The sequence below is a fragment of the Cyanistes caeruleus genome, chromosome 6, assembly GCF_971803275.1.
Source record: "Cyanistes caeruleus chromosome 6, bCyaCae1.hap1.1, whole genome shotgun sequence".
NCBI classification, from domain to species: domain Eukaryota; kingdom Metazoa; phylum Chordata; class Aves; order Passeriformes; family Paridae; genus Cyanistes; species Cyanistes caeruleus.
In genome coordinates, this window is record NC_141706.1 from 51735776 (window position 1) to 51762366 (window position 26591).

The 26591-nt window shown below is 44.6% G+C and overlaps 1 protein-coding gene across 35 annotated transcripts in view; it reads right to left on the minus strand.

Annotated features, from left to right (window-relative positions):
- The window catches only part of FOXN3 (forkhead box N3), a 205246-nt gene that overhangs the window by 117119 nt on the left and 61536 nt on the right, over positions 1–26591 (minus strand). For 12 of the 35 annotated variants that reach the window (XM_086894319.1, XM_086894326.1, XM_086894342.1 and 9 more), the window contains one exon: positions 12261–12817. In XM_086894319.1, the coding sequence (XP_086750445.1) occupies positions 12261–12803 (543 nt within the window). In that variant the 5' untranslated portion in view covers positions 12804–12817. Of the gene's footprint in view, positions 1–12260; positions 12818–13224; positions 13669–14413; positions 14966–15452; positions 15613–19015; positions 19270–25608; positions 25735–26591 lie in introns of those variants that run through there. The other 23 variants (XM_086894343.1, XM_023927721.2, XM_086894340.1 and 20 more) reach the window with 19 other exon arrangements.

The following is a 26591-nucleotide window of genomic DNA, read 5'->3' on the forward strand; positions in this document are numbered from 1 at the left end:
GCAGACAGAAAGCTCTATCTGACAACCCAATTTTTGCTCCCATTTTACCTTAAAAGTGTTTGGATGATCTAAAAAAACAGTGTGACTCTGTAATGCTTTTTATACATAAAAAGTATTTATATACACACACATATATACAGAAAGATAAAAAAAAAAATAATTTAAACAGAAAAGGGGGGCACATAATGAACAATAAAATCACATTTGTCTCAAGAGCTGGGAGCTAGCACCAGACTGAATCTTCTGTGCAATTTGTGTCTATAATAGCATCTTTCCTCTTTCTCTGCCATGCAGACAGAAGTCTAGAAAGTATTACATATCAATTTAAAATTGTAAACCAAACCTACACTCTCTTACAAAAGCAAGGTCTGTATATTTAACCCTAAGCATTGAAGGGAAAAACTTTCATCTGTATAGAAGAAGGGTAAGAGAGAGAAAACACAAATTAGTGTTATGAGCAACTGCATAAAAATAAATGCATTACATTAATTGCCAAAATAGGAAAAACATTTTGGACAAGTTCATCCTACCGCTTCAAAGCAAACCACGCAACAGTACAAACGCCAGCATTTGTCTAATTCTCAGCCATCCCAGCCACATCCTGGCTCTCCAACTTCCCATCTCTCCGAACTGAAGACTGAAAACCTGCACTTTCCATGCGTACCACGCATTCCTTCTTACTTCAGCTATGCAGAAAAGCCAGCAAACTACTTACACCAATATATCAGAAAAAAGTTTTTCACCTGGAGGGTGGCTGGGCACCAAAAGAGGCTCCCCAGGGAAGTGGTCACAGCACCAGCCTGAAGAGTTCAAGAAGTGTCTGGAAAATACTGTCAGGCATAGTGTGTTCCTTGGAGTGTCCTGTGCAGGGCCAGGAGCTGGACTCAATGATCCCATCTAACTCAGGGATATGTAAGAATCATATAATAATTTCTAGTTAAGTTTATTTATAAATATTATGTCTGAATGGAATTCCTGAAGCACTGAATACCTTTTGACTCATGGCATTCTCCCGAAGCCTAAGTATAATTGTAGCTCCATATACATCAGCAGCAGGCAGTTCTTATACTTATCAAACATTCTCACCAAAAGCCTTCAAAGTGCTCCCAGGAGCAGTGATGATCTTTGGTAGTGCAGTGATTCTGTGTTTTTCTGGGGCTTGAGAAGGCTGCACACAACCAGCCACTGCAGAGCAGTGGTATGAGGAGAATCCTTCAAACACAGCTTTTCCTGCATGGCAAGGACTTCAGTTCTGAAGATGAAGATCTTGTCCTTTCAAGGTGTGTTTAGTTCTTCCCAACTATTTAAAGAGATCTAATTGCAGAAGTGCTACATTTATTACATTCTGAACCACTAAACCTTAAGAGTGATGTTTAACATCCCTCCTGCTAATGCAAAACCAAAACATTTCATGAATGATTTCCTTATTTTTACTGAAGCATGCAGAACCCACGAGACATGTGTTCCCACTCTCCACACTAAAAGGTGAAGAAAAGAGATAAAAATATGTAAATGAAAGCTTGAGATAAGGTATGCTAGCAACTAACCCTAGTCCTGCGTTAACCCACACAGCCCCTGCAAGTTGCATTTTAGACACTGTGTTTCAACTGTAAACTCAGAAATATATTCATAATAGTTGCTTCATCTCACTGAGTACCTTCCCACAAGCAGGCAGCTGTGGGATCTCATAAACAGCTCTGGAGCACAGGCTAATCTTCTGTTCAAAGCTTGAATGAGTGTGAATTCACCATTCAACTAGATTCTCTTATGCAAAATTCCATCAGTAAGTTTCTGCTCCACGTACTGCCACAGACAATTCTCCATGCTGTTGAGACTTCCCTGTACAGAAGCCTGTTCATTTCTCTGCTTACCAACAGTCGTCTTTCAGCAAGTTACACTGGTGCTTCAAAATCCTGAGAGCTCTCAGCTAGTGGTAAATTGCTACTCTTCACTGCTGCAATGAAATATAGCAATTCAGCATGCCATAGATAGTGTTTTGGTATCTTAAGTCATTGGCTAAGGGCAGCAATTTGGTTTCTTTTTTACTGCAACAAGGAAAAACCCACTCACATTTAAGATCCTTAGAATGAGTCCTCCCACAAATTCCTACACTAGTTCCCAGGACAGTTTTTCCGTAAGAGCCCAAATGAAACGTGAACAACTAAACAGAATTAAATTAATTTAACAATTTGTCTCCAAAATTATTATTATTATGGATAACTAAGCAGGACCCTGGGGCATCATTTATGGCCACAACAGCTACTTTCCACAGCTCTCAGTCCCAATTCTGTTGTTGATATTCAAGAGTAAAAGCAGCTTTTCTGAAGTCAAGAGCCCAAATTGGTGGGAGAACAGAAAAAAACCAAGTAATGTTTGAGGCTAAGAAGGGCCAACAATGACCCACAAAAAAATCAGGAGGAAAAAATGCTGTCTGCCAAAGCAGGAAGGTCACTGCCTTTCTTTCCCTCCCCTGTTGCTCATCTTATGTGACCTCTATCACTGATGGATTTGACACCACTTACAGCTACAAGAAATTTAGGACTCTTTAAAAGCCAGTTTTCTTGCCAGAATGCAGATAAACTTTGTCAGCATCAAGACTCTTATAAATGTGCTTACTCTTCAGAAAGGATAACCACTGTTTTATTGCCATTGCAACACCCAGACATGGCAGTGATGATGAGCATATGTGGGTGCACTATCCCTACTACCAAAGAACTCAGCAGCTCCAGCCACCTGATCACTGAGATCCAAAGGCTGCAGGCCAAAAGGAGTCTTGGACACAATGGCATGACAGAGCCAAAGTGTTCTACGCTCTCTTGTGTAATTAAAGGTAAGAACTGCTGTGAGCTTCAGTCCTGGATGTTGATTTTGACTTAACTGAAAATATCTCAGGAAGCTCTTGCTAAAAGCAGCAACTGAGGAAGGTATTTCTTATCCCCATCTATGAGGCCTGTTAGTCCCAGGGCAGCCAGACTGATGAAATTATCCACAGGGCCACTCTCCCAACAGCAACATGCCTGGTCCTCCACAATATTCTCCTTTGCCCACACCATTAAAGAAAGCATATGGTATTACTTCTGTGCCTGAATTCTTCCAAGCCAGAGAAAAGACACACAGGAGTTAAGTTCAAAAAACTAAGCTACAAGACTGGAAAAAATCATTCAAGCACATATTCAGGATCCACTTCACCTTTAAGGATGTCAGAGCTCGTGTATCAGGAACAGGGACTCATAATTGCACCTGAACCAACAACTCATGTTTCTCTGCTGCTTGCCAATGAAGTACTGCCAGACAATAAATTTTGGCAATTCCTCTCTTCCCCAGTCAATCCATAATAATTTCCCATCTCTGGATCTGAGAGGGTACCCTGCTTTAAGCCAGTTCTGAGACACCAGAGCAGGTGAGAAATGGTTGGGGAAGGGACTTCAACTGGGAATTAGATTGTATGACAGATGTTAGGAAACTAAATAGATTTTTCCTTGAGACCAAAATTTAACTACTCAATCCTAACAAGCCAGTTGTTGCTACTGAAGAAAGCAAAAATCCCATTGTTTCTAAACTATTTAAAAACTGACAAACTAGAAGCATCACAAAACCAGTAAAATTCTCATGTATCTCATAAAAATGAACTTTCCTCAGTATCTTCCTTTACCTAGAAGACCTTTACCAAGTACCAGACTTGTACTGATTAAAAATACCAGACTATGTATCAAAAGATAATAACAAATTACTTAGAGATAAAAAGCTTTATTGGCTTAAATACACATATAAGCATGGAGCACGTCTTTCCCTAGATGCTTGCTAAGCAAAACTTACCCAGAGGCAGCCACATGGGGCTGCTTCTTAAACAAATCTATATTCACAAGAGTAACTGAATAGAATCACAGAAGGGTTAGGTTTGGAAGTGACTTTAAAGATCAACTAGTTCCAACTCAACCATCATGTGCAGGGATGTCATCCATCAGACCTAGTTGCTTCAAGCCACATCCAGCTTGACCTTAAACACTTACAGGGATGTGGCACCCACAGTGTTTCTGGGCAACTGCCAGTGCCTCACCACCCTCACAGTAAAGAATTTCTTCCAAACATCTCATCTAAATCTCTCCTCTTCATTTAAAACTTGTTCAGCCTTGTCCTGTCACTCTCTGCCTGTAAAAAATGTCCCTCTCTCTCTTTTTTCTAAGTCCCCTTTAAGTAATGGAAGGCTGCAATGAGGTCTTCCTGTAGCTTTCTCTTTTCCAGGCTGAACAGCCCCAGGTCTCTCAGCCTGTCTCCATGAGACATGCTTCTGCCCTCTGATCATCTTCAGCCCTCCTCTGGACCCTCTTCAACAGGTCCATGTCCTTCCCATGTTGGGGGTCCCAGAGCTGATGCAGCACTGCAGGTGGCATCCCACAAAAGCAGAGCAGAGGGGCAGAATCCCCTCCTTCGCCGTGCTGCCCACGCTGCTTTGGATGCCACCCAGCTGAGTTGGCTTTCTGGGCTGCAAGTGCTCATTGCTGGTGCATGCCCAGCTTTTCAGCCATAAGAACCTCAAGTCCTTCTCCACAGGGCTGCTCTCAATGACTTCATCTCCCAGTCTGTGCTTATAACTGGGAATGCCCTGACCCAGATGGAGCACCTTGCACTTGGACTTTTTGAGCTTCATGACATACTGCTTTGTTATAGCTACATGCAGTGCTTGCACCATGACCTCATCTAGCAAGTCTTCCCAGTCTTGCAATGACAGAAGTCAACTACTTTTATATGCTAACCCACCACTGCTCAACATACAAATGACAACAAGCTAAATTAAAAACAATCACACACAGTCCCTTCTTCATAAGGATTTTGGCTTATTTTGGCCATACCATTCATTTGTATTAACCAGATTTATGATGAAGATACAACAATGAAAATAACTGAAAATAACACAGAAGGAGCAGCTTGCAGACTGCTGCCCAGACCCTGCCGGGCCAGTCAAGTGAATGACTCCACCAGAAATACAGTCATGCTGCAGGACTGAACTACGGTTTAGTGGGAACCTGTGCCTGAACCCAGAGCAAAGAAAGGTAGCTTCTCCAGCAACTCAAAGGTTGCTTCAGGCTGCCTGAAGAGTATTCTCAACTCTTCAATAATTTTCAGCTGCTCAGTTATGACTAAGACTTTTAAGTGTTTTTTCTCAAGGTCTTCACCCAGGCAAAGAAGCCACACAGTACAATTTTCTGGGCTCTTTCAGACAACGTAAAACACTTCCCTTTTAGGAAAGGAAGGGGGAAGTCTAAAGGACACATATTTAGTAATTAAAATGGATTCTTTGATGTTTTGCTGAAGAACAGAAGTGCAAGACAGAAGTGCATACGCTCAGTCACACCAGCGAACCCAGCTCATCTCTGATGTTCAGCTATAGCTGGAGTTAGCAAAGCCCCACCATCGTGGGCCTGGTGCTCAGGGGCATGCCTTGCCACATTCACTAATGGACATGGAAAACTGCATCCTTCAGCCCATCATCAATGAAGCCTCCTGTGCTCAAACCAGAATGAAGCTACAAGATCTATGCTTCCTTTGCTGACAGTGACAAGGGCACTTCATTATCTCTCTGACAATTGGGAAGAAACACAGGAGGTGATGAGGACATAATGACAGCATCATGGGAAAAGCCTGACAATTGATTTTATAGACATCCTTTCCTCTTCCATAAAAGCTTTCCAGAGGATACATAGCACAGGTCCACCTCTAAAAAAAATAGCCACCTCTACTGCCAAAATTAAGAACCTTGGGCAACAGCAACAAGTCTTGAAAAAACACACATATGCACACATCCTGGTGCAGTTTTTGTTGCACCATTTCACCCATACCTTATGGACCCAATCGAGCACCGAGCATGTATCTGACTGAACATTCAAGCAGCCCCAGTGGTTTAAGTGCAGCCTGTGCTATCAAAGGTGTGAGCACCCTTCACCCCTTCCCTTCCCCATCTTCTCCTGCTGACACCAGGTCAGCTCTGAGCTGGCTGGAAGCTGCAGGCACAGCTTCACGCCAGATTAAACAGAGCTGAGCCCATGGCCTGTGCTGACACTGGCGTTCCTCTAACCACAGAAACCATGAACTAAACAGGAAGATGAAAATGAAACCAGCTAAATTAACCCAATGAAAAATAACCCAAACGAAAATCATACAAGGAGTTTTCATTACGTAGTAACACATGTGCCAGTCTGAGCTGAGGAGGGGCTTGCCCCAGATCAATTCCACCTCCCAGGAAAGGGAACAGGCAGCCAGGTTCAGCAGGGTTCATGCATAACAATGGCAGCTCAGATTCTGACCACTTCAAATCTGCTGTAAAACACCAAGAGGAGTCACTAACACAGGTCACTTGAACAGCAAACAGCACAGTCCTGCTCCTAAGGGAAAACCAAAACAAACACCTGCAGCAGAAAAAAAGCGTCCCATTGCATTTAAACTTCTTTGTGTTTTACCTTTACCTTGGGGCAGAGACTACATCCATTACCCCACCAAGCAGCAGTGCATCATGCAGCTGCCAGCCCTTCCTCTGTAAAGAACAGTTTGTGTCAGCAATCCCAACTGGCAGTACCCAGCCTCCCCATTACCTCTAGTCCCCTTGTCATGTTGGCACAACTGTTACCTAGACTGCACTGTAACCTGAACTGGGGACTTAAGCTGAAAAGCAACACAAGAATTAAAAGAAGAGTAAAAGATAAATCCAGCCAGATCAGTAGTTTGTCACAGAAACACAAAAGTTCACGTGCCAGGAAGATGATGGAGCAAACAGTCAGAAGCGAGGGAGTGCAAACACAGCTGAGAAATGGACTCCTCAACCTCACCATAGCCCAATGAGTAAAGAGCAGCTTGCTCCTGACTTCCTGCACTCTTTCAGTGCTGCTTAACAGACACACTTTGCATCATCTTTGCTGTGTGTGAGGAGCACAGACAGGGCCAGTTAGTCCAGTTTCTTTAACCTAAGTGGCCAGTCTCCTCTGCTAGGTCAGTGGCCTGTCACTGCTGCAACCAACACCGCAGTTACACAGCAGGGCGCCTGCCTGCAGGCTATCTTAACTGAGAGCAAGATAACACAAATAGCTTAGATATAAGGTTCAGAGGATTCCCTGGATATTCCCAGCTCTCCCATTATTACTTGAAAAGAACTGCTTGTGCTTTGTACAGCTCTAAAACAGTTAATTCAGGCAGATTCCAGTGCTAAGAGTTAGCCCTGATGTAAAGTCAAGCAGCTGGAAGCCAGTGAAATGAAGAGTGTTATTTCCATTCACAGCTTTAGGAAACTTATTATTTAAATATTCTGTATAATTCTAGGGTTTGCAATTCAAAATCAAAACTGAAAGGGTTCAAGGAAAGTTCTCCATAAGTTGTCTAATATCCAGCAACTCTATTTACAGCATGGTTCTAGAGACTTTTATGATTTCTCTAGGAAGAGATGACCCTTGATTCTATGTATACCAATTTGACGAAAAAAATTTCGAGATTAGAGAGCTTTTTCATATGAACAGGCAAAAACATAAGAAAATACATTTCAAATTAAACTAGATTAATTCCAGTTTAAAAGCATAATATATCTTTTTAACAATTAAATCAACAGTTGCACCAGCTTATTTAGGACATTAATTTTTTAATGGAGTCCATATCACATGAAGCCTTTAACATGAATCTGAGGGGTTGTTTTGTTTGGTTTGATTTTTAGCATTTTTTCACTTTAGCTTCCCCAGATGTTATAAATGCAGTGAAATGGTAACACTCCAGTCTAAATGGTAACATAAAAAACAGAGGAGATTATTTCTACCCCCTGTGTGAAACTGAACTTTCACATGAAACCTTCTCAGTGACATTAAAAGAGGGAAGACAGGGTCCTGTCTCCCTCACCTTTGTATATATGCAGATTGGATCAGGAGATTCTAACAAAGAACAAACAGGGTCCTTTTCCTCTCACTCCAGCTAGCACTGATCTTTCCACGGGATTTTACCTGTCAAAAGCCCAGATATAATCACAATAGAGGAAAGACATTTGCAGGAGGCTCTCCTGAAAAGTCTCCCATGCCCCAAGGGTTTCCCACGGCTCCTGTCGAGATGCCCTTATGAGAGACAGTGCTTTAGACGAGGAGAAGTTGGACATCAGCTTTTGCAAAGCTCAAGGACCACTCAGGAGTCCTCAGATCCCAGAGCCTGCTCCAGACGGAGGAGGAGCCTGGCTGGATCTCCATGACCCAGTTATGGACCACGTACTTCTAAGAATAACTTCCACATCAAGCGAGGAGAATTTTCTTCTCCCATCCCCATAAACATATCCTTTACCCTCATTACATTTTTATTAAGACATCCCTCAGCATAAGTGCCAAATAAACCCTTCAGATACTTGAATTTCTTCAGCATGCACACATCCAGAAGCATGTGTATTTCCCTATCTCAGACAATGCAGAGCAGACACAAAGAGGAGCCCTCTTGATAGAATGGATGCCCAAAGAAGCAGAGATCAGGGAAAAAAACAGCAGAATAGCAGAGAGGAGCATGGGGACAAAAGCTCCAACCTTTATAACTGTGGGCTGTTCACTGAGACAAAAATACTGCAACGAAGCCAGTGAGGTCAAACATCATTTCCCCTCATCTGATAACAATGACTGAGGAAGTTTGAATTCATAAAAGGCACAGACACATCACACACCCTGGAAAGACAATCCTAACAGCCTTTGTTCAAGGCAGGAATCCCAATAAATAAACTAATAAAGCAGATTTTCAAGGGAGGCAAAAATAGGGCTTGTAACAAAATTTTTCAGCTGTCCCTTAGCTCAAGCAGGACTAGTGGGCATAGCTATAATCACAGCAAACCTACATAATGGGTCTGAACTAGCTTAGCCCTTTCCCTGCAAGCAGAGAAGCTGCCACATCAGTAACTCCGTTGCTAGGGCAACTGCTTACTTTCCATATCAACTGCAAACTCGTTGCTATGGAGACACATATACAAGAAAAATTCCTCTCTATAGCCAAGGACCAGATGGTAGGGAAGTCATGGACTAACGGGCTGTACTAAGTGGGACGCAGACTACAGGACATTTAGATCTGTACGTTCACAATAGGATTAATCTGAACAAGTGAATTCACAGGTCTGGCAGTATAAACAAAGCCAGGGAACTCCATATCTACTCCCCATCATGTGATAACTTCATGCTCTGGCCAACTATTATTAAACTGCTGAGCTCAATGCAAAGAGGTTTGTACAATCGAGGGCTCAGCATTTTCCCTTTTTCAGCCCAGAGATCTCTGTCTCGATCCAGATTAGCCTCATCGCAGTTACATGAACAATCAGGCTTTTGGTTTGCCAGGTAAGCCTGGTGGCACTGCAGCTGGAGTGGAATAGCAGCAATGTAAAAACAAATCCTCTTTTGCCAGCATTCCACACCAGACCTAAAAGCACCAGCAGGACAGGGCAAGTCAAAAACCAAAGTGATGAAACCTGTCTTTTTTTTCTTTCCCCTCTCCATTACAATGACCTCACATCAGGAAATTCAAGCAGTCATATGTGGGCAAAAAAAAGCTGCAGACTATTAGATGCATATTTAACCCCGTGAATATAAACTAGTGGAACTCAAGACTGAGAAAACTACTATGCAGAGGGATTTCAAAAAAGAATTAAGTGTTCAGCAGAACTTTTTTGAGTAAAATGATTACTGAAAGGCTATATAAACAAACACTGGAAAGCACAACTATGAGAGGAAAAGCATCTAGAGCTTTTTAGTATGTGTCAATGCACATCAACTGGCAAATGCCTGCAACTCTCAGCACTGATTAACTCCTTCCCCCCATACTGTACATGTTTCAAAGCCCATCTTGCTAGTATTTCATAACATGCCATTTGTTAAATGCTGTTTTTTTCTTTTTTCCATGCAAAACCAGTAAAACAGGAAGACCCCAACCCTGCAATCTGCAAAAACTGTCTGCAAAGGAGAAGTAGCATAAAGTGATTCCTTAGGATGAAAGCCCATCTTTCCCCTGTCCCAAGCCCCATACCAAAACCAGAGAACCCTTTAGATGGACACCTTCCTTCTGAACAGCAGAGATATGTGCTGCAAAGTACCAAATCAATCCCAAATGCTCATGAACACACACGAAGGTATTTTCAAAGCCATCCGTTGACATTTACTGCTTTCCAAGTCCGCAATTAGCTGTCAAGCACCTGATTCAGCAACTCTGACCCAGGGCCAAGTCCGCACTCAGGACTCTGTCTGCCACATCCCTTGGCCAGGAGACAAGGTAAAACCCAGCAGGGGACTTGAATGACCTGCTGTGGTGCATTTTACATTTGAGATTCCCATCTCATTCACCTTAAAGCTGGCTACCTGCAGTTATTAGCATCTTCAGGAAGTGGAAGAAATTCTTTCTTAAAATCTGGGATTTTCCTGGAATTAATAAAACTCCACCTTGTGAATCATACAGGGAAGGCCTCCCACCACACCTTGTTGTCTAGCTATGCAACCACGTCCGTAATCATAAATCCGAGACGTGGGTGACCAGTCATGCATTGTGCTGCGCCACCTCCCCACGGAGCAGCAGTGCAGTGTGGTATTGTTCAGATGAGCTCAGTGGATGGCCGGATATTTGACAGATAGACATGAACACAAATTCCTCATAGGAAGGAAGCTGAAATCTAAATAATCAACTTGTAAACAGAGGAAGAGGGACAGAATAAAACACAAATGGTAGAGTTAAACACATGCCTTGCCAGTTAACCATATTTTGGTGGGGTTTTAAATGCATTGTGTAAAGACTTCTTACAGTCTGGGACAGGGTCATAAAAATCTGTTGTGGCATTTATATGTTATTATAGCCTCACTTCCAAACCAGAATTTAAGACTCTGGCTTACACAAAACAAGATCCAGTTTGGGAAAAGGTTTTTTTAATCTCACACACGAGCTTTTACCGCAATTAATTGATAAAAATACAAACATACAGTGTGTGAGCAGCAATATGAGGACAGTAGATTCTAGGTAATAATACTTTTTAGAAAGAAAGAAAAAAACTATAGACATGTCTATCTTTTAAAAATAAAAGGTCTGTAGAAAAGAAAGTTAACTCATCTAAAATGAAAAGTTGCTAGTTTAGGATAGTGTGTGACTCTTCCTCTAGAGTTACTTGAGCTTCTATTAAGTTAGTTAAATTGCACACAAAACAGGGAGAACAGCACCACCAAGAGAAGTTTAGTTTCAGGGTAACAAGACAATCATGGCATTTAAAACTCACTGAAATACAAAAGCTGAGTTCATCTATTGTTTCTGCCAGGGGAAAGCGTTCACTTTCTGATCTTCAGCCAGTTTTACAGACAGACCACGAGTGATGTGATTTTACCTGCTGTTTATTTCCCAAACTTGTGAGAAGGCCTCTGAAATTAATCTGCAAGCCAGTATTTTTATCAGTGTACTCATACTTTGCCAAAGATTCATCCAGTCCACTTCTTCTTGAGAAGGTTCCCTTTGGAAATTGATTCCTGCTCCCAGGCAGACTGACAGAATAGAAGGCTATGCAACAGACTGCCCCACTCACTTTCTCATTCCCCTGCACACAGCCTCCGTGCAGACGCCACCAGGGAATCAGCAATGAAACCAGGAAACAACAACCGAGATCCAAAAGCAAAGATGTGTTCCCAGGGCTTCTGCTCTGCATCAGCTGCAGAAGTTACATGAGCCCAAAGAATGCCAGAAATTTTGGTGAATGGTAACCTTCATGTTTGACTCCAGACCTGTCTCCTCTCCTCGAAGAGTTTCTCTAAAAGTCCTCTGAAATGGAGCAAGGCTTCATCACCATTACCCTCCTTGTGTACAAGAAAAGTTTTTTTGGATTACAACACAGACCAGGGCAATAGCGATGGACTCTTACATAAGGCATACCCTTTCACTATACATTTGTATAAGCCAAGAACAGCAAGCAGCCTATTCATAACATGATTACATTCATCTAGTATAGCTGGAAACCATTACCACAGCATGATGGCTAAAAACAATATTTAACCACTACGCATGAAGACACCAGCTGGGGGGAAAAAACACACACACACACTGAACACTTTCTTACAGATGTCTAGACAATGAATTTAATAAAATCAGAATGAGCAATGTTAAAGAAATGCTGGCTCTCTGAACTTAATCAACTACGTTACCAGGCACAGGGTTGCATATTCTGTATTTCATGGTTAAGGACATATTCTGGGATTAGCAGGTGATTATTTTCAGAGCCAGATAGGTTTCCATGGTTCCAAACTCACCTGACTTCGGTCTTTGTCCACTTTCTTAAAACACTTATTCAAGGATAGATTATGTCTCACAGAATTTTTCCATCCAGTGGGTGCATTTGCAAAATATGGAAAGTGTTCCAAGATCCAGTTGTATATATCCTTTACAGGCAGTCTTTTGGTTGGTGAATCCTCAATGGCCATAAATATGAGGCAGCTAAAGGAATAAGGAGGTTTGCAGTTGGGGTTCTGCTTGGCATCGTAGGGCATGTCAGAGTGGGCAGGAGACGGCGGTGTGTCATCACCAATGTCCTGAACAGGGCTAACGCTCCTTAACACCGAGTCCCCAAAGCTTTTCAGCAAGTTCTTGCTCTCATGTAACCAGTTCAAATTAGTTAGTTCTTCATCTTCCATGGCCCCTTTATCTAATCTGATGGCAGGCAAAGAGAAATCTAGGTCCTCGTCATCATGAAGTGCCTTTGATAAATCACTATCTTGATAACGCTGGCTCAATCCACTGGGAACACTAATTCCTGAGCCCTCTGGTTTCTTACTGGGAGGCATGACTGGACCCATTTAGACAGCAGCTCCTGGGAGAGTGAATCCAAAAAAAAGGGAGAAAGAGAGAAAAGTTAGCTCATAAAAAGATCCTGTGTAACATTTTGAGTTTTTCCCTAACTGGTCACTTGGCCTTTTGCCACCTGTATTAAACATGACAGTTTCACATAACACTCATACACAACAGTTGAGTAAAATAATCTGAAGCCAGCACAAGAGAAGAAATTTCAGTTGAGGGAATAAGATCATAATCCAGATACACCTCAGTTCTGCAGGCACATGAAGCCCCACACAGGAAATTCCAAACCATGTCTCTTTAAAGAGGAAACAGTGTTTTCAAACCATTGAATACTCCAATTGTACCACTTTAATAAGGATGTGAACTGGGAAACAAACAAAAAACAAAAAAAAAAAAAAAAAAAAAAGAAGAGTGACTTACGGCCAGTTGCTTCAGATTAATTTCAGCTGTTTCACATTTGAGGACAATACAACAGCACCATGATTAAAATCACTCTGGCTAATGGCCTAGGCCAACAAACATCCAATCTGATTTGGTTGCACCAAAACCAGAAAATGAGAGCAGAACTTCACAACCAGCAAGGTCAGGAGAAAGTAGGAGGGAAAGCAACACCCAGTAGTTTTGGGCCCAGGGCCAAGAAACGGAGAAACAAGTGCCAGAGCAATAGAGGACTTTAAGAATGTATGTAAACAAGAGAAGATTTTAACATAAGCTGAACTTATTTAAAACACAATAGAAAACAAGAGTAAGAAGGACCTCTGTAATGCTCAACAACAGCCTGGGAGAGGTGGGATGAGCTGCTGAGGGTACTGCACCTGCAGGCCCTGGGGAGACACCTGTGAGCACTAACATTTGGAATGACTCAAGCACTTCAGAAGCAAAGTAAAGTTTGATTGCCCCTGCCCAATTAGAGAGAAGCAGGTGAGCCCAATAATTCTACTTCAGAAGCAGGAGACAGGGTCCCTTAGCTTCAACGTATCGTCAAACTGCCAGGAATTAGGTCTGGAGACATGAACAGAAGTGAAACAAAAAGCACACGGAGTTAATAACATAATTTTAATGGACGAAACTTTCTGAACAAACACTGAACAAGACCAAAATTATTCCCTGTACCTAAAATATAGCCCTAGCAGTTACTGAAGTCATGCAGTCACACAGTCAATACTGTAAATGAAAGGCAAAAAAAAAAACAACCTGCAGGTAACAACAGAATGAAGTATCTATCTGCAGGGAAAAATAGAAAAACACAGCCATTATGGGAAAGAGAAATAACAGACTTTAATTTAGCTGTCATAAATGGGCAAAAATGAAAACTTTTATGTTCTTTGGGTCTTTCTATAAAGAAGTTACACCAAAGCATATATTTACTGAAAATGAAACACACAAACTTTTCTGCACAGAAACCCATCAATACACTCAACACGTTCAGTGAAAATGTGCAGTTTTACATGAGTAAGTATCTGGAAAAGGAAAAAATGCCGAGGCAGATATAAACACCAGGAGGCCAAGCGTGTGTCGGCCCCACTTCCTAGTTTTCAAAACAACATCCAGCGCAACCAGAAGGTAAACAAGGGGATTGCCAGGGTCCAGGGGCACTGGCACTGCCTACCTACACCGCACACTCAACTTTGACTCCAAATGGAAGTTCCGTCCCATGAGCTTCCGAACAGGAAAATTATATGATGGCTGACAGTAAAGTAATTTAATTGCACTGTTGCTATGACAACATGCTGCTCTCTTTCTGTTTAATTTCCTTATTTGCCAGTATCCTCCCAAAGGGCCGTATCACTTCATGATTTTGTTTCCCCCGTCTCTCTCTCCCCGCTCCAGGCAGCGGGGGTGACCGGGCGGCCGCGGCCCCGCGGAGCCCCCGCGGGCCGGCACGGAGAGCCGGCAGGGAAGTCCGGCGGCGCCCGGCCAAAGAGCGGCTCCCAGCGGGTCCGCCGCGGGCGGGCGGAGTGCCCGGGCAGCCCCCGCGGCGGCGGAGCCCGACTGGGGCCACACCGGGTGGGGGAACGGCGGGGGGCAGCGAGGCCCATGGCGGCTGCAGCGGCGCCCCACCGACAGACAAAGGAGCGCCGGTGACGGCCGAGCCCACGGCCGGACGAACGCGTTTAACCCGCGGGAGCTCCGGCGGACGCGCCCCGCACACGCTCCCGCCGCGGCCGGGGGGGGGCGCACCGGGGCGAGCGCCCCGCCCGCGCTCCCACCGCACCCGCCGGGCGGGGGGCGGGCGCCCATTGGCCGCGGCCGCAGCCAATCAATGGCGTTGCCAGGCGACCGGGGCTCCTCGGGCCGGGCGGCGCGCGCCGCGCACCCCGCCAATGCCGGCCAGGTGTCACCGGCCCGCGCGGCCCCGCGCGCCCCGCTGCACGTGCGCGCGCGTGCCCCGAGGTCCCCGCGCGGGCGCTACCGGGACCCCCGGCGGGACGAGCTCGGGCCGGGCGCGGCCCCGCGGCGCGGGCACGGCCGGGCTCGGCGGGGTCACGGCGGCGCGCACGCCGGGCCGCGCACATAACTCCCGACCAAGTTGTGGCGCGGGGCCGGGCCGAACCGGGCGGGACTGCACCGCGCCGCTCCCCGCGGCCGGCCCGCGCCGCCCCGCACGACCCCCGCCAGCAACAACAACAGCAACAACAGCAACTTACCTGGCGGGAGGCGGCGGCTTCACCGCGGTCCCTTCATGGCAGTGGCACAAAGTTTCATCTGACGGAGCCGGGCATGGCGCGCCCCCGCCTCAGCCCGAGCCCCGGGGGTGCCGCGGGGGTCCCGGCGCACGGGGCTCCGCCGCCTGCATGGGGCCCGCCTGCCTCACGCCCGCCCCGCGCTCCCGACGGGCAGCGGTCCGCCTCGGTGCGAGCCCGAGAGCGAGAAATTGTTTCCACTGCAAACAAAAAAGGCGACACATGACCACGGAGGGAGGGGAGAGAGGGAAAACGTGGGCTGGGCCAGCCGCGACGGGAGAAGCCGCGGAAGGGAGGGCCGCCGGCGGTGGGGGAGGGCGGTGGTTCCTGCCGGCCGCCGGCGGGGACCCGGCCGTGCCCTCCTGCAGGGCGCTCGCCCACCCTGGATCCCGCCCGGCGTCCGGGTCGTGCCGGGCCGGCGGCGCTGGCCGGGGGCGGGCGGGTGTCCGAGGGCGGGCGGGAGGCGCTCGGGAAGTCCTGATGCGCAGAGAACCGGCAGCCGCGGCGCTCCCACTTGTGCGAGTCTCCTTTCCCCTCGCCCCGCCACACCGACCCCGGCTGAACCGCGGTGTACACCGAAGGCACCCACGAGCCCCAGGAGCCCACGGCTTAGCATAGCGGGGCCCTACTTCTACCTCTGCCGCAAGAGGAGCGAGGGAAGCATCTTTCAACACCTTCCCAGCAGGGAGGTGCCTTACCGGCAGGTAATTCCTGCCGAAAACGAGCGAACCCGGCGGCACACACGAGTCCGCCGGCCGGGGCCAGGCACCGGCCCCGCTGTGTGAGCGGAGCCGGGCCCTGCGGGCAGCGACAGGGCCGGGATCCCGGCACGGCGGCTCTGCTGCTGGCTCCGGGCATCGCCAAACTACGGCCGCTGCTGGGGTGTGCGGTGCGCAGTAAAGAACCCCGTCACTGCTGAAATCTGCAGCGACTGCCGACCGGGGGTGGGGGGAGAAGGGGTGCGTGCGTGTGTGTGTGTGTGTGTGTAAATATTTCCTGAAGGAAATCTGCTCTAAAAGAAGGCTTGACTCAATTAGGAAAAATGGTGCATTTTCTCCTCTGCTATCATACCCTCACATAACTAGTATTAACTTAAGTAAAAAACCCTTGCCGTCAGTTGAACTAATTGAAGGGAGCCAGCTTGATTTAAAAATAAAGTTGTCCAGTCTAGACAGCACTAGCTGAACATACAGTCTCCTATATGTTACATGCCAGATCTCAGGTAGCTTCAGTGATTTGCAGTGCAAAATTTTGGTATTGCTGTCTACCCACAAAACAAGTACACGGAATTGTTTCATAGCTGGGCCACAAAAATCAAACGTTTTCCCTTTGGGTACACAATGCTTGCAGATTTAGCATGCTTTAAAATAAATTTTCCTTTCGCTATAGAAAATGCTTGCTGCAGAAATGTATAAACAATATCACTTAAGTCAGAAATACAGGTATCCTTCCCAGTGCAGTCTTTCCTGGACACAGAAATTGTCACTAAGCCAGGAAGGAAAACATTTTAGCTGTTTTATTTAGAAAAGTTAGAACAGCTGCCTCAAGACCTTTAGGGAATTCTACATTATTTCCCAATGGATGGGTTACCTCCTTTAATCTCTTTAACACTCACAAAATTCAGAGTTTTAGATAAGAGTGGCAAGAACCTCATTCTCAAAATGCAGGGATAAGAAGCATTTCATTGATTCTCTGGAACTAGAAATTCCTGTCATAACTAGCTAAGACTTCTTTTGCCAATAGCTTTCCCTCCCCTACCCAGTGAACTGCTATTTCACATTCTTGCATATTTTCAAGACACACCAGCAGCTGAATTGCAGAATGGGAAGAATACCTATCAGGCAGCAGAGTATCATCATTACCCACTGGCAGTCCTGCCCTGTGACTCCACCAGCCCTAACCTCCAACAGTCAGCAAGACCATTAGTTTACACAGTTCTTATCTCATGGCCGTTTGGTTTCAAACCCAAACTAAATTATCAAGTCGTAACTCCACCCACCTGAATTTACTCCAAATGCTTCAGACATTTTTCTGAGTGAATCAACATGCCTCTTTATTGGCAAGCAAGGAGATTTATTGCATTTATTATCACTTGTAAAAGTCAAGTGTCTTGAAAGACTACCAAGAAGAATTCAGCTAATGAGAAGTATTTCTGAAGTGAGAAGGGGGAAACCTCATGAGATGCAGGATAGTATGCAAAGAAAATTATACCCTGAATACATAATGTATGCATCGTATTCAGCTCACTTCTGTTCAGAATTAGTGGCCAAATTCCCCATGAATACTGGTGGAATATGATCCGTTTCAGAGCTTTCTGGTTTTTCCATGGCAGGTAGGAATTTCCCCTGAGCTCACACTGGAGATTGCATTGAAGGGCCACTGTGAGATACTTGCTGTGTAGACAGAAAAGCCGGCATGACCAAGCACAGGCAGGTGGCATAGAAGGTTAGGAGAGCATGGGGGCAGACTGCCCGCTGGGTCAGAGGGCTGGCAGGTGCTCCCTGCCGAGGTGCCCCATGAGAGGCAGTGTGGGGCAGCCTCTCCCTGGCTCCCACTTACCCCTGAGCTCAACAGCAACTGGAGCTGCTGACTTGCAGGGCACTAGAATACCAGTAACAAGGTAAACACTATCTTGCCTCTTGGGAAGACTGTTCCCCAACTTCTGACTCCTCACTGGAATACCGAATACAATTAATTTAAGAAAGGAGCACACAGTCTCATGCAGCTCCATTGAAGGAGCAGTAACTGCTGACTTAGAGACTACAGCAGCAGCAGAACAACTAATGTATGGCCATCAAGTAACTAAATACTCACTGTAATCTCAGGCAAGCCCCCAAATTTATTAGGGTGTTGATTTCTCCATTTCTGAGACAGCAATAATACTAATTAATTTAGCATAAGATCTGCAACTCTGACAGATGAAAATGTTTGTACATCAAGACCAAAGTACTTGCCGTACTGAGAGCTGGTTAGAAGTTCCAACAGTGCAGAGCTGCACTTTAGCCTTGTGGGCTAATATACAACAGTCTAATCTTTCCACTCAGATTTCAGAATACCAACTGCAGATGTTGCAGTATCTTATTTAATGAGGATTTCCAGCCATCTCCCTATACTCCTTTATCTCTTATCCTCCTCTAGATTGGAATCCCTGAAAATTTCCCACAAGCTATCAAGCACACAAGCACAGCAAGGGTCATGGGCTCACAGGCTCATCTTCCCCCCTCAATCTCCATCTCTGCTGGGAAAATCTTTCTTTGCTAGTATTATGACCATGTGTTGTGGTTTAACCCCAGATAGCGACTAAATACCACACAGTCACTTGCTCCCCTCACGATGCACATGCAGTGAGGAATCAGAATAAAAAAAACAAACAAAAAAACCCTTAACTCATGGGTTGAGATAGGAATAGTTTCATGATTCAAACAAAATAAAAGACAATGATGATGAAGATGATTACAGTAATGATACAAGACAGAAAGAGGAATAACACCCAAGAGGAACAAATAATACACAATACATTTGCTCACCACCTGCTGACTGATGCCATGCTCACCCCAGGGCCCCTCCTGGCCAATTCCCCCACAGTTTATGTACTGGGCATGATGCTGTATGGCTTGGAAAATTCCTTTGGCCAGTTCAGGTCCCCTGTCCTGGCCATGCTCTCTCCTGGCTTCTTGTGCACTGCTCACTGTCGGAGCACAGGAAACTGAAAAGTCCTTGACTTAGGGCAAGCACTGCACAGCAACAACTAAAACATCAGTGTGATAACAAATTAATTCTCATAGTGAATCCAAAAATACAGCGCTACTGTTCCAGTCAAAAGCAGGACACCATGTAACATGACCTTGCTAAATACTTCTACTTTCTGCCTTCTGGCCTCACCTGCCACACTTCAAGAGTCCTGCACTATCTATCTTCACCTTTAAGCCTGTCTTCCTAACTTCGTCTCCCACTGCCATGTCTTTATTGACCGGTGTCCTTGTCAGTGTTTATTCTCACTACATCAGAGTCAGATTTCTTCCCTGAAGTTTGTTGCAAGTTTGCCAGCAAAGTTTCTCATTAGGATTTAGAATTAGACATGCAGCTGTAAAAAAAAAACCAAACTCCTCATTCTTAAGGGTCCTGATGTACTTTCCAAAGAGTGATGTGGACAGGGCTGCTGACTCTAGTGATCAGAGCCTCAGTGTGGGACACAGCTCAGGCCCTGACACCTGTACACTGACCATCTCATTTTGTGTCAGCTCTTCCCCATGCAGAATGACTGGTGTGTCCCCATCAGCCTTGATATTTCTAATCTTCTGTTTTCTCTGAGGCAATGGATTTAATCCTGTACAGGGCACAAGCACATTGAACACTTCCAAGAACTTACAGAAACTAAATCATGAATACAGTATGTGTTTCTCCATTTCCTCTTTCACAACTCCTGTTCTCAGCATTCTTCTCCTGCAGTATCAACACTTCTTTATTTTTAACCACAGCAGACCAGCCTGTTTTTGTTTTTTGCACTTTGCCTGCTTTTGGGGCAGAGAAACAGCTGTGTCTGAATTCCTGGAACAGTACCAGAACAGCTAGAGTCTCTGCCCTATACAGAGGTAACACACCTAATGGGCTGACAAACAGTGACCTGCTGCCCTGAAAGAGAGCAACTCTGGCTTCCCAGCTGCTCTGAGTGCAGTCATACCCTGCCTGCCCGTCCCATGGCTTTTGCAAGCATGCCCTCCCCTTTCTTCACCCACAACAAGCACTAAGCAATAAGCTGCACATGCAGTGAAGGCCCAGCTTACTCCAGCTTACCAATAGATCCATCTTTTGCTCATTCACTTGAGAACACAGAATCAGATTTACAAAGCATTTTCCTAGCCTTGCATTTAATTAGTCTTCAAGTTCTCATTTTCCCCAGCAGGCAAAACCCAACAGAAACAGAACTGAATCTGTGAGAAAAGGAGCACCAATACAAAGCTTTGTCAGAAGTGTGAGTAAACAAAACTATCTACAGCATTTCTGTTTCACAGGCTAAAATAAAATTAATTTCTTCCAATAAAATCCACCATTTTTATTAAATAGCTCCTTTACAAATTAATGTATGCACATTTACAATGTTATTGTAGTAATGCTTGCAGTTTCTAGGAAAATGAGTATACTTAGTACTAAAATTATATACAGCTGAGAAGCTACCAGCAATTGTGTTTCTATGCATGAGTGTGGTGAGGGGAGAGCATCATGCATACTCATTTGTCCTACATATATTTGTTAAAATGGGTCCATATGAGAGATGCTTTCACAGTGTAATTACCCAACATACAAGGACACCAAGTACAAACCTAGCTCATACTGGGAAAGGGAAGCTTCTGCCAGTGAAGCTTATTTTAATAGCCTAGTCAGTGGAAAGCAAAATGTCACTGGGATAAACATATCTTTACTGGAGTCTTCTGCTATATGGTCTGAACTCACCTAACTCAGTTGATACATTAACTGTAATACAAGCCAGTATTTCTAGTACAGTTGCAGTGTTTAAAGAAGCTGAAAAATTAAAGAACTGTTCTGGAGTTTGGTACTCAGACTCTGCTATCTGTTGTAAAGGTGTAATGCCACAAGATGTGGCCTGGCACTATCTCAACATCAGTATTCACCACTTGGCAGGTGAAATTAAACTTACAAGTCATCAGCAGAACCAGATATCAACTGTATTTGTCTTCTCAAAAGCAGTGTGGAGGAAAAGCAGCAATCAGCATTGCAAACAAGTAAAGATCAGAAGTTTTGGGGAAAACAACAATGGAAAACCATGTTCTTTTTATAAAGCTCCCAAACTGCATTGCCAAGTAGAATTTCTAAAACTAAGAGAAAATTATTTCAAGCCAATATCTCAAATTCTGCCTCAGCTTTCCTGAATACAAACTCTTCACTTTGCATCGATTATTTTATGAATTTGTCTTTTATTTGTGTATCTATGCATGCAAAATTCAGTTTGCAACAGAATGTCACAGGTAGTGAACTTTCTGTTCACACCTCATCAACTGAAGTTCTCGGCAACTGACGCTAAACGTAGTTTACCTTCACTACTGCTCTGAGCCAGAAGGCAATTATTCTCTGACCATTTGCTTGTGCCAGGTGCATTTCCTAGCCACAACTATACTTGTGTGAGTCCCAGCTTGTTTCCCAGCTTTTTGTAGCACAGGATATTCCAGGGTCCTTTCCTCTACTCACTACTTGGCTCTACTCTTCCTGTACATTTCTTGAACACTGTTCCCGGAGGAAATCCTATGAAATTCTGATTCCCAAACTGCAACAACGCAGAGACAACTATGAGAGCCTGTATGAGGTGGTGCAGGGATAAAGCACAAGCGTGGCTGTGCTGACCTACAGTTGTGTCTGCAAAAAGATGCTCAGAGAGTGCAGGTTGTGGGAAACATGCTCAGTGCCATAAAATGAATAAGCAGATTTCTATCCTTGGTGTGTTTTTAGTGCTACAGACCAGCCCACCAAAAAGCACCAGAGTAAGGAATGGAAGGCAATGAAAAACGGCAGTGGAAGGACCAAAAAGAGTCAATACCATCTACAGAAAGGTTCTGTCTTGTCCTATGTTCCCCTCCACAGCCACAAGTGAGGTGGCCTCCAAGGCTGAAGTGGAGAGCAGCCATCAGGCAGAGCAGGTAAGCAAGATTTTGGTAGGAAGGAGGAAAGCTGGCATAGCAAAAAAGCACAGCTCAAGTACTCACATCCCAGCAACAACTTCTGTGGCGAAAGAACCACTCCCCTGGCTGCTACAGTCATGTCCTGTGAGATGGGTTTCCCCTGCAAGCAGCTTTTGGCTTCTCTACAGTGACAAGAGTGCATTACTGTAATGGACTGACTTATTCACTGGGACATGAAATTCTGCCAGGCCTTTGGGCACTGCCCAGTCTTTCTGGCAACAGGTAACTTCAGTGAGCAGCTGCAGTGATTTGGAAGGTATGGTGCATCTGGGCACCTCACAGACTTTTTGCAGGCAAATTTCACATTCCACAGCTTTCTCACAGGGATGCCACAACGATGGTGTGGGCCTCAGCTGCTGAAGCACTACAAAATAATATTGTGAATTTTTTTCTCTTTCAATCTGCAGTCTTGTAAACATTGATAGTTAAGACCTTTTCCTAGGTTCAGCTAGTTCCAGCACAGTTTAGCACTTCCATAAGCATTTCAAGGACAAAAACATGTTATGGCTATGTTGTGGTTCAAGCCCAGCCAGTAACTAAGTATTATGCATGTGCTTACTCACTCCTCCCACCCCTGGTGGAATGAGAAGGAGAATCACAAAAACATAAAACCTGTGAGGTGAGATAAGAACAGCTTAATAAATGAAATAAAGTACAATATTACATTAATAGTAGTAGTGAAAAGGAAGATACTTTCTTCTTTTTCAGAGAGGGGGACAGAGAGAGAAACAAATCCCAAGATGGACAAAAAAAATGATGGACAATACAATTGCACCTGCTGAGCGATGCCCAGCCCGTACCCCTGCAGTGATCAGTCCTTTGCAGCCAACTCCCCCAGTTTATCTACTGGCCATGATGCTCTTTGATATGGATTATCCCTCTGGCCAGCTGCAGTCAGCTGTCCTGGCTGTACTCTCTCTCAGCTTCTTGTGCACCTGCTTGCCAGCAGAGCATGGGAAACTGAAAAGCCTTTGACTTAGGCTAAGCACTGCACAGCAACAACTAAACCAGTAGCGTGTTACCAATGTCATTCCCATAATAAATCCAAACCACAGCATTGTATCAGCTACTAGGAAGAAAATCAACTCCATCACAGCCAAAATCAAGACAGGCTGTAACAAAAATTTTTAGAACATTTGAGGAGAAAAGTCACTTTTATTGCTTGTATGCAAATAGGGGGTTTTACTTTTTCCACATCACCTGTCACATAATCTTCAATATTCTTTTTTGCAACAAAAACACTGCCAACATAAAAACAACACAATATCAAACCAAACACCACATGAAGAAAAAAGAAATAAGCAATCCCTGGAAAAGGCCCTGCAGGTTATTGGACCACTGCTGGGCAGCAGAGCTGGGGTTTCAGCAGCAGACAGGCCAGTCGGGGCTGTGCCAGCACAGGCAGCCGCCAAGCAGTCCTTTTGTCATGCCTGTGAACAGAAGACCCATGTAATGACAACCACAAAACTCACTTAAACTCTGAAAAGGTGACTAATGAGCTCATTCATATTGCCTATAAATTATTCACTACAACACTGAACCCACTCAAGACAAATGGCAAAGTAAACTTTAAATACAGGGAGCAGGAGCCTCCCGCATTGTCAACTTCTGCCTGTAAAACTTTTTGCAATGCAACAGACACTTCACTTCTGCCCCCTTGTTAAAATCACTCAAATGTTTAGACCTTCTTTTTTACTACCTCTGCAGAGTTAAGGCAGCTACAGCTCCTACATATTTATTTTGCCACTGCCAAGTCTTTTTCTTTAGTAGTTCCAGGTAATCACAAAGCACTATACATAGCTTTAAATTACATTCTTCAGAAATTAGAGTCTGACCTCAAAATGAAGGCCAGGTCTAAAGAAGTAGGAAGACAATAGCACATGCATGTGTAATGAGAAGCAGCCCATCTCCAGAGCCTACACTTAACTGATATTTCTGTGAACATCTATAATTTGTGCCAAAATAAAAACTGAGGTCTTAAAAAAACCCCACAGTTTCATTTCTTAGGTGCTGATCCAAGAAAGCTTCTGATATGTTTAGAAACAGTCGATTTGAAAGAATGTTTTTGTTATCCTGTTTAGGATGAAATAAGAGGCAGATAATGGTTGGATGTTAACAGCAGGAGTGGTGGAGTTTGCTGCTGTGGTGGCTGGAACAGGCATTTACTCTCTTCAAACAGTACTTTTCTTCATCAGATAAATTACTCACACTACTTATAAGTTAACTTTAGTAACTTGTTGCAGGTTGACCTAGCAAGACTGAGTGAACTACAGAGTGACATTGAAGACAATGTCTTATATGACATGTCTGATGTTTAGTGGGAAAACCTAACTTACACCTCTGGTTACACAATCAACTCCAAAGGTCGGGAACAACTAGATAAAAGGGAAAGCCAGGAATTACATAGCTAAAGTCCAGTGGGATATAAAGTAAGGTAAAGTATGGGAGACATAAGACAACATCAAGGTGATATTTAAACACAAGAAAAGAAAAATGGTTAGCAAAAGAAGTTTGCAAATGAAATAATTATTCCAGATTTCACTAATCACTCTCTTTCTTCCAAACAGTCAATGTAACTAAGCAGACAAAGAAATTCTGCACTATTTGAAGTCAGGGACTTTATCACCTACCAACAACTATGTGATTAGTCTTCATTTATTTAAATCCATGATTCTGGAATTACCAGAGATGCATAGAAACCATGTTGCCCTGTTAGTAACTGCTCTTTAAAATGGTGGTTAGAAAAAAGCAAACACAAGACAGCAATGGAACAGCCTAAATCATATAGCATGCATGTTGACTTTTCAAAAGCTGTTGTGTTTTAACCCCAGTCAGCAGCTAAGTCCCACACAGCCACTTACTCACTGCTCCCCAGTCCCAGTTGGAATGGGAAGGTAAACTAGAAAAAGATAACGCTCAAGAGTTAAGAACAATTTAATGACTGAAATAAAGGTAATAATAATAATAATAGTAATAATAATAGATGAACAAGTGATGTACAATACAATTGCTCACCACCTGCTGACTGATGTGCAGCCCGTACCCCTGCAGTGATCAGCCCCTGGCACCTATCTCCCCCCGCACTGAGGATGATGTTTGATGGCATGGAATATCCCTTTGGCCAGTTTGGGTCACCTACCCTGGCTGTGCTCCCTTCCAGTTTATTTCTGGACCTGCTCACTGTCAGAACACAAGAAACTGAAATATCCTTGACTGAGGGTAAGCACTGCAAACTAAAACTAAAACATCAGTGTCTTATCAATATCATTTTCATATTAAATCCAAAACACAGACCTCTGCCGGCTGCTAGGAAGAAATTAACTCTATCCCAGCTGAAACCAAGGCATTCCACCTAGTGAGCCTCCTACCCCTCCTGTAACTACAGGGTGGTGGCAAAGGACTACATTGAAACCACAGACCCCACTAACCTGCCTGGCAAGGGGTGTTCACCTCCCAGTTCAGCGGTGGGAAACAGTGGCATTTCCTGCAGCCAGCTCCCCACACCCTGCTCCTCATTTCCCTAATGAGGCCCAGCAGTGATGTCAGTTTTGCCCAAGGCATGGTTCGGTCTAAATAATAACAAACTACAGCTGGCTACATAATCACAGGAATGCCAGATCTGGGGGAGGATCAGCAAACAAACCGGTGGGACAGCTTTTAACTGTGTGCAACAAAGTCAAAACTTGGCTACAAGTGCCGGTGAATCTATTGACTGGTCAATGCCACTACTCTTGCTGAGAGTGCCCTGGACGGCTTTGACCTAAGAGGTGACCTGTGAGGGTTCCTCAGATCCCAGTCCCTGCAAACTCCTGCGAGACTGGCGTGCCATGGGTAGGGCACACAGCCAGCACTGGGTAACGCTGACACCACTTTGGGGCCAGCTGATGCTGCTGAGGCGAGGGCAGCGGAATTATGCTGGGTACCAGGGCAAATGCAGCTCAACTCTAAGCCATTCTGTGGCTGTTATCTCTACTGGAAAACTGGTCCTGCTGCTCTTCCTTCCTTTTGGCTCTCCAAACAACATAACCTCATAGCTCTTAAGATCCCAGCATATGCCAGTCTGTGGGGAACGCTGGGCTACTCTCTGCTTTGGTCGTATCATTACAACAAACTGTAGGTATTTCTTATCTGCAAGTAGAAAATTCAGGTGTTCACAAAGTAAAAAACTCATACATTCAACAAACAGGAAAAACTGTGGCCCCTTTAAATTGCATAATACTCAACTCTTTATGAAAAAAATTGCCCCTCTGCTCATCCGTTACCACACAAAGGTCCCAACCCATAAAAAGAAGACCAAGATTTATAAGCCCCAGTGATTACAGGGTAGTCACTTTGCTGAATGAGAAAATCTGTATGTGTTGACCAGATGAGGCCAGAGAATACACACATTGCCCTTACTTTTATGTATTTC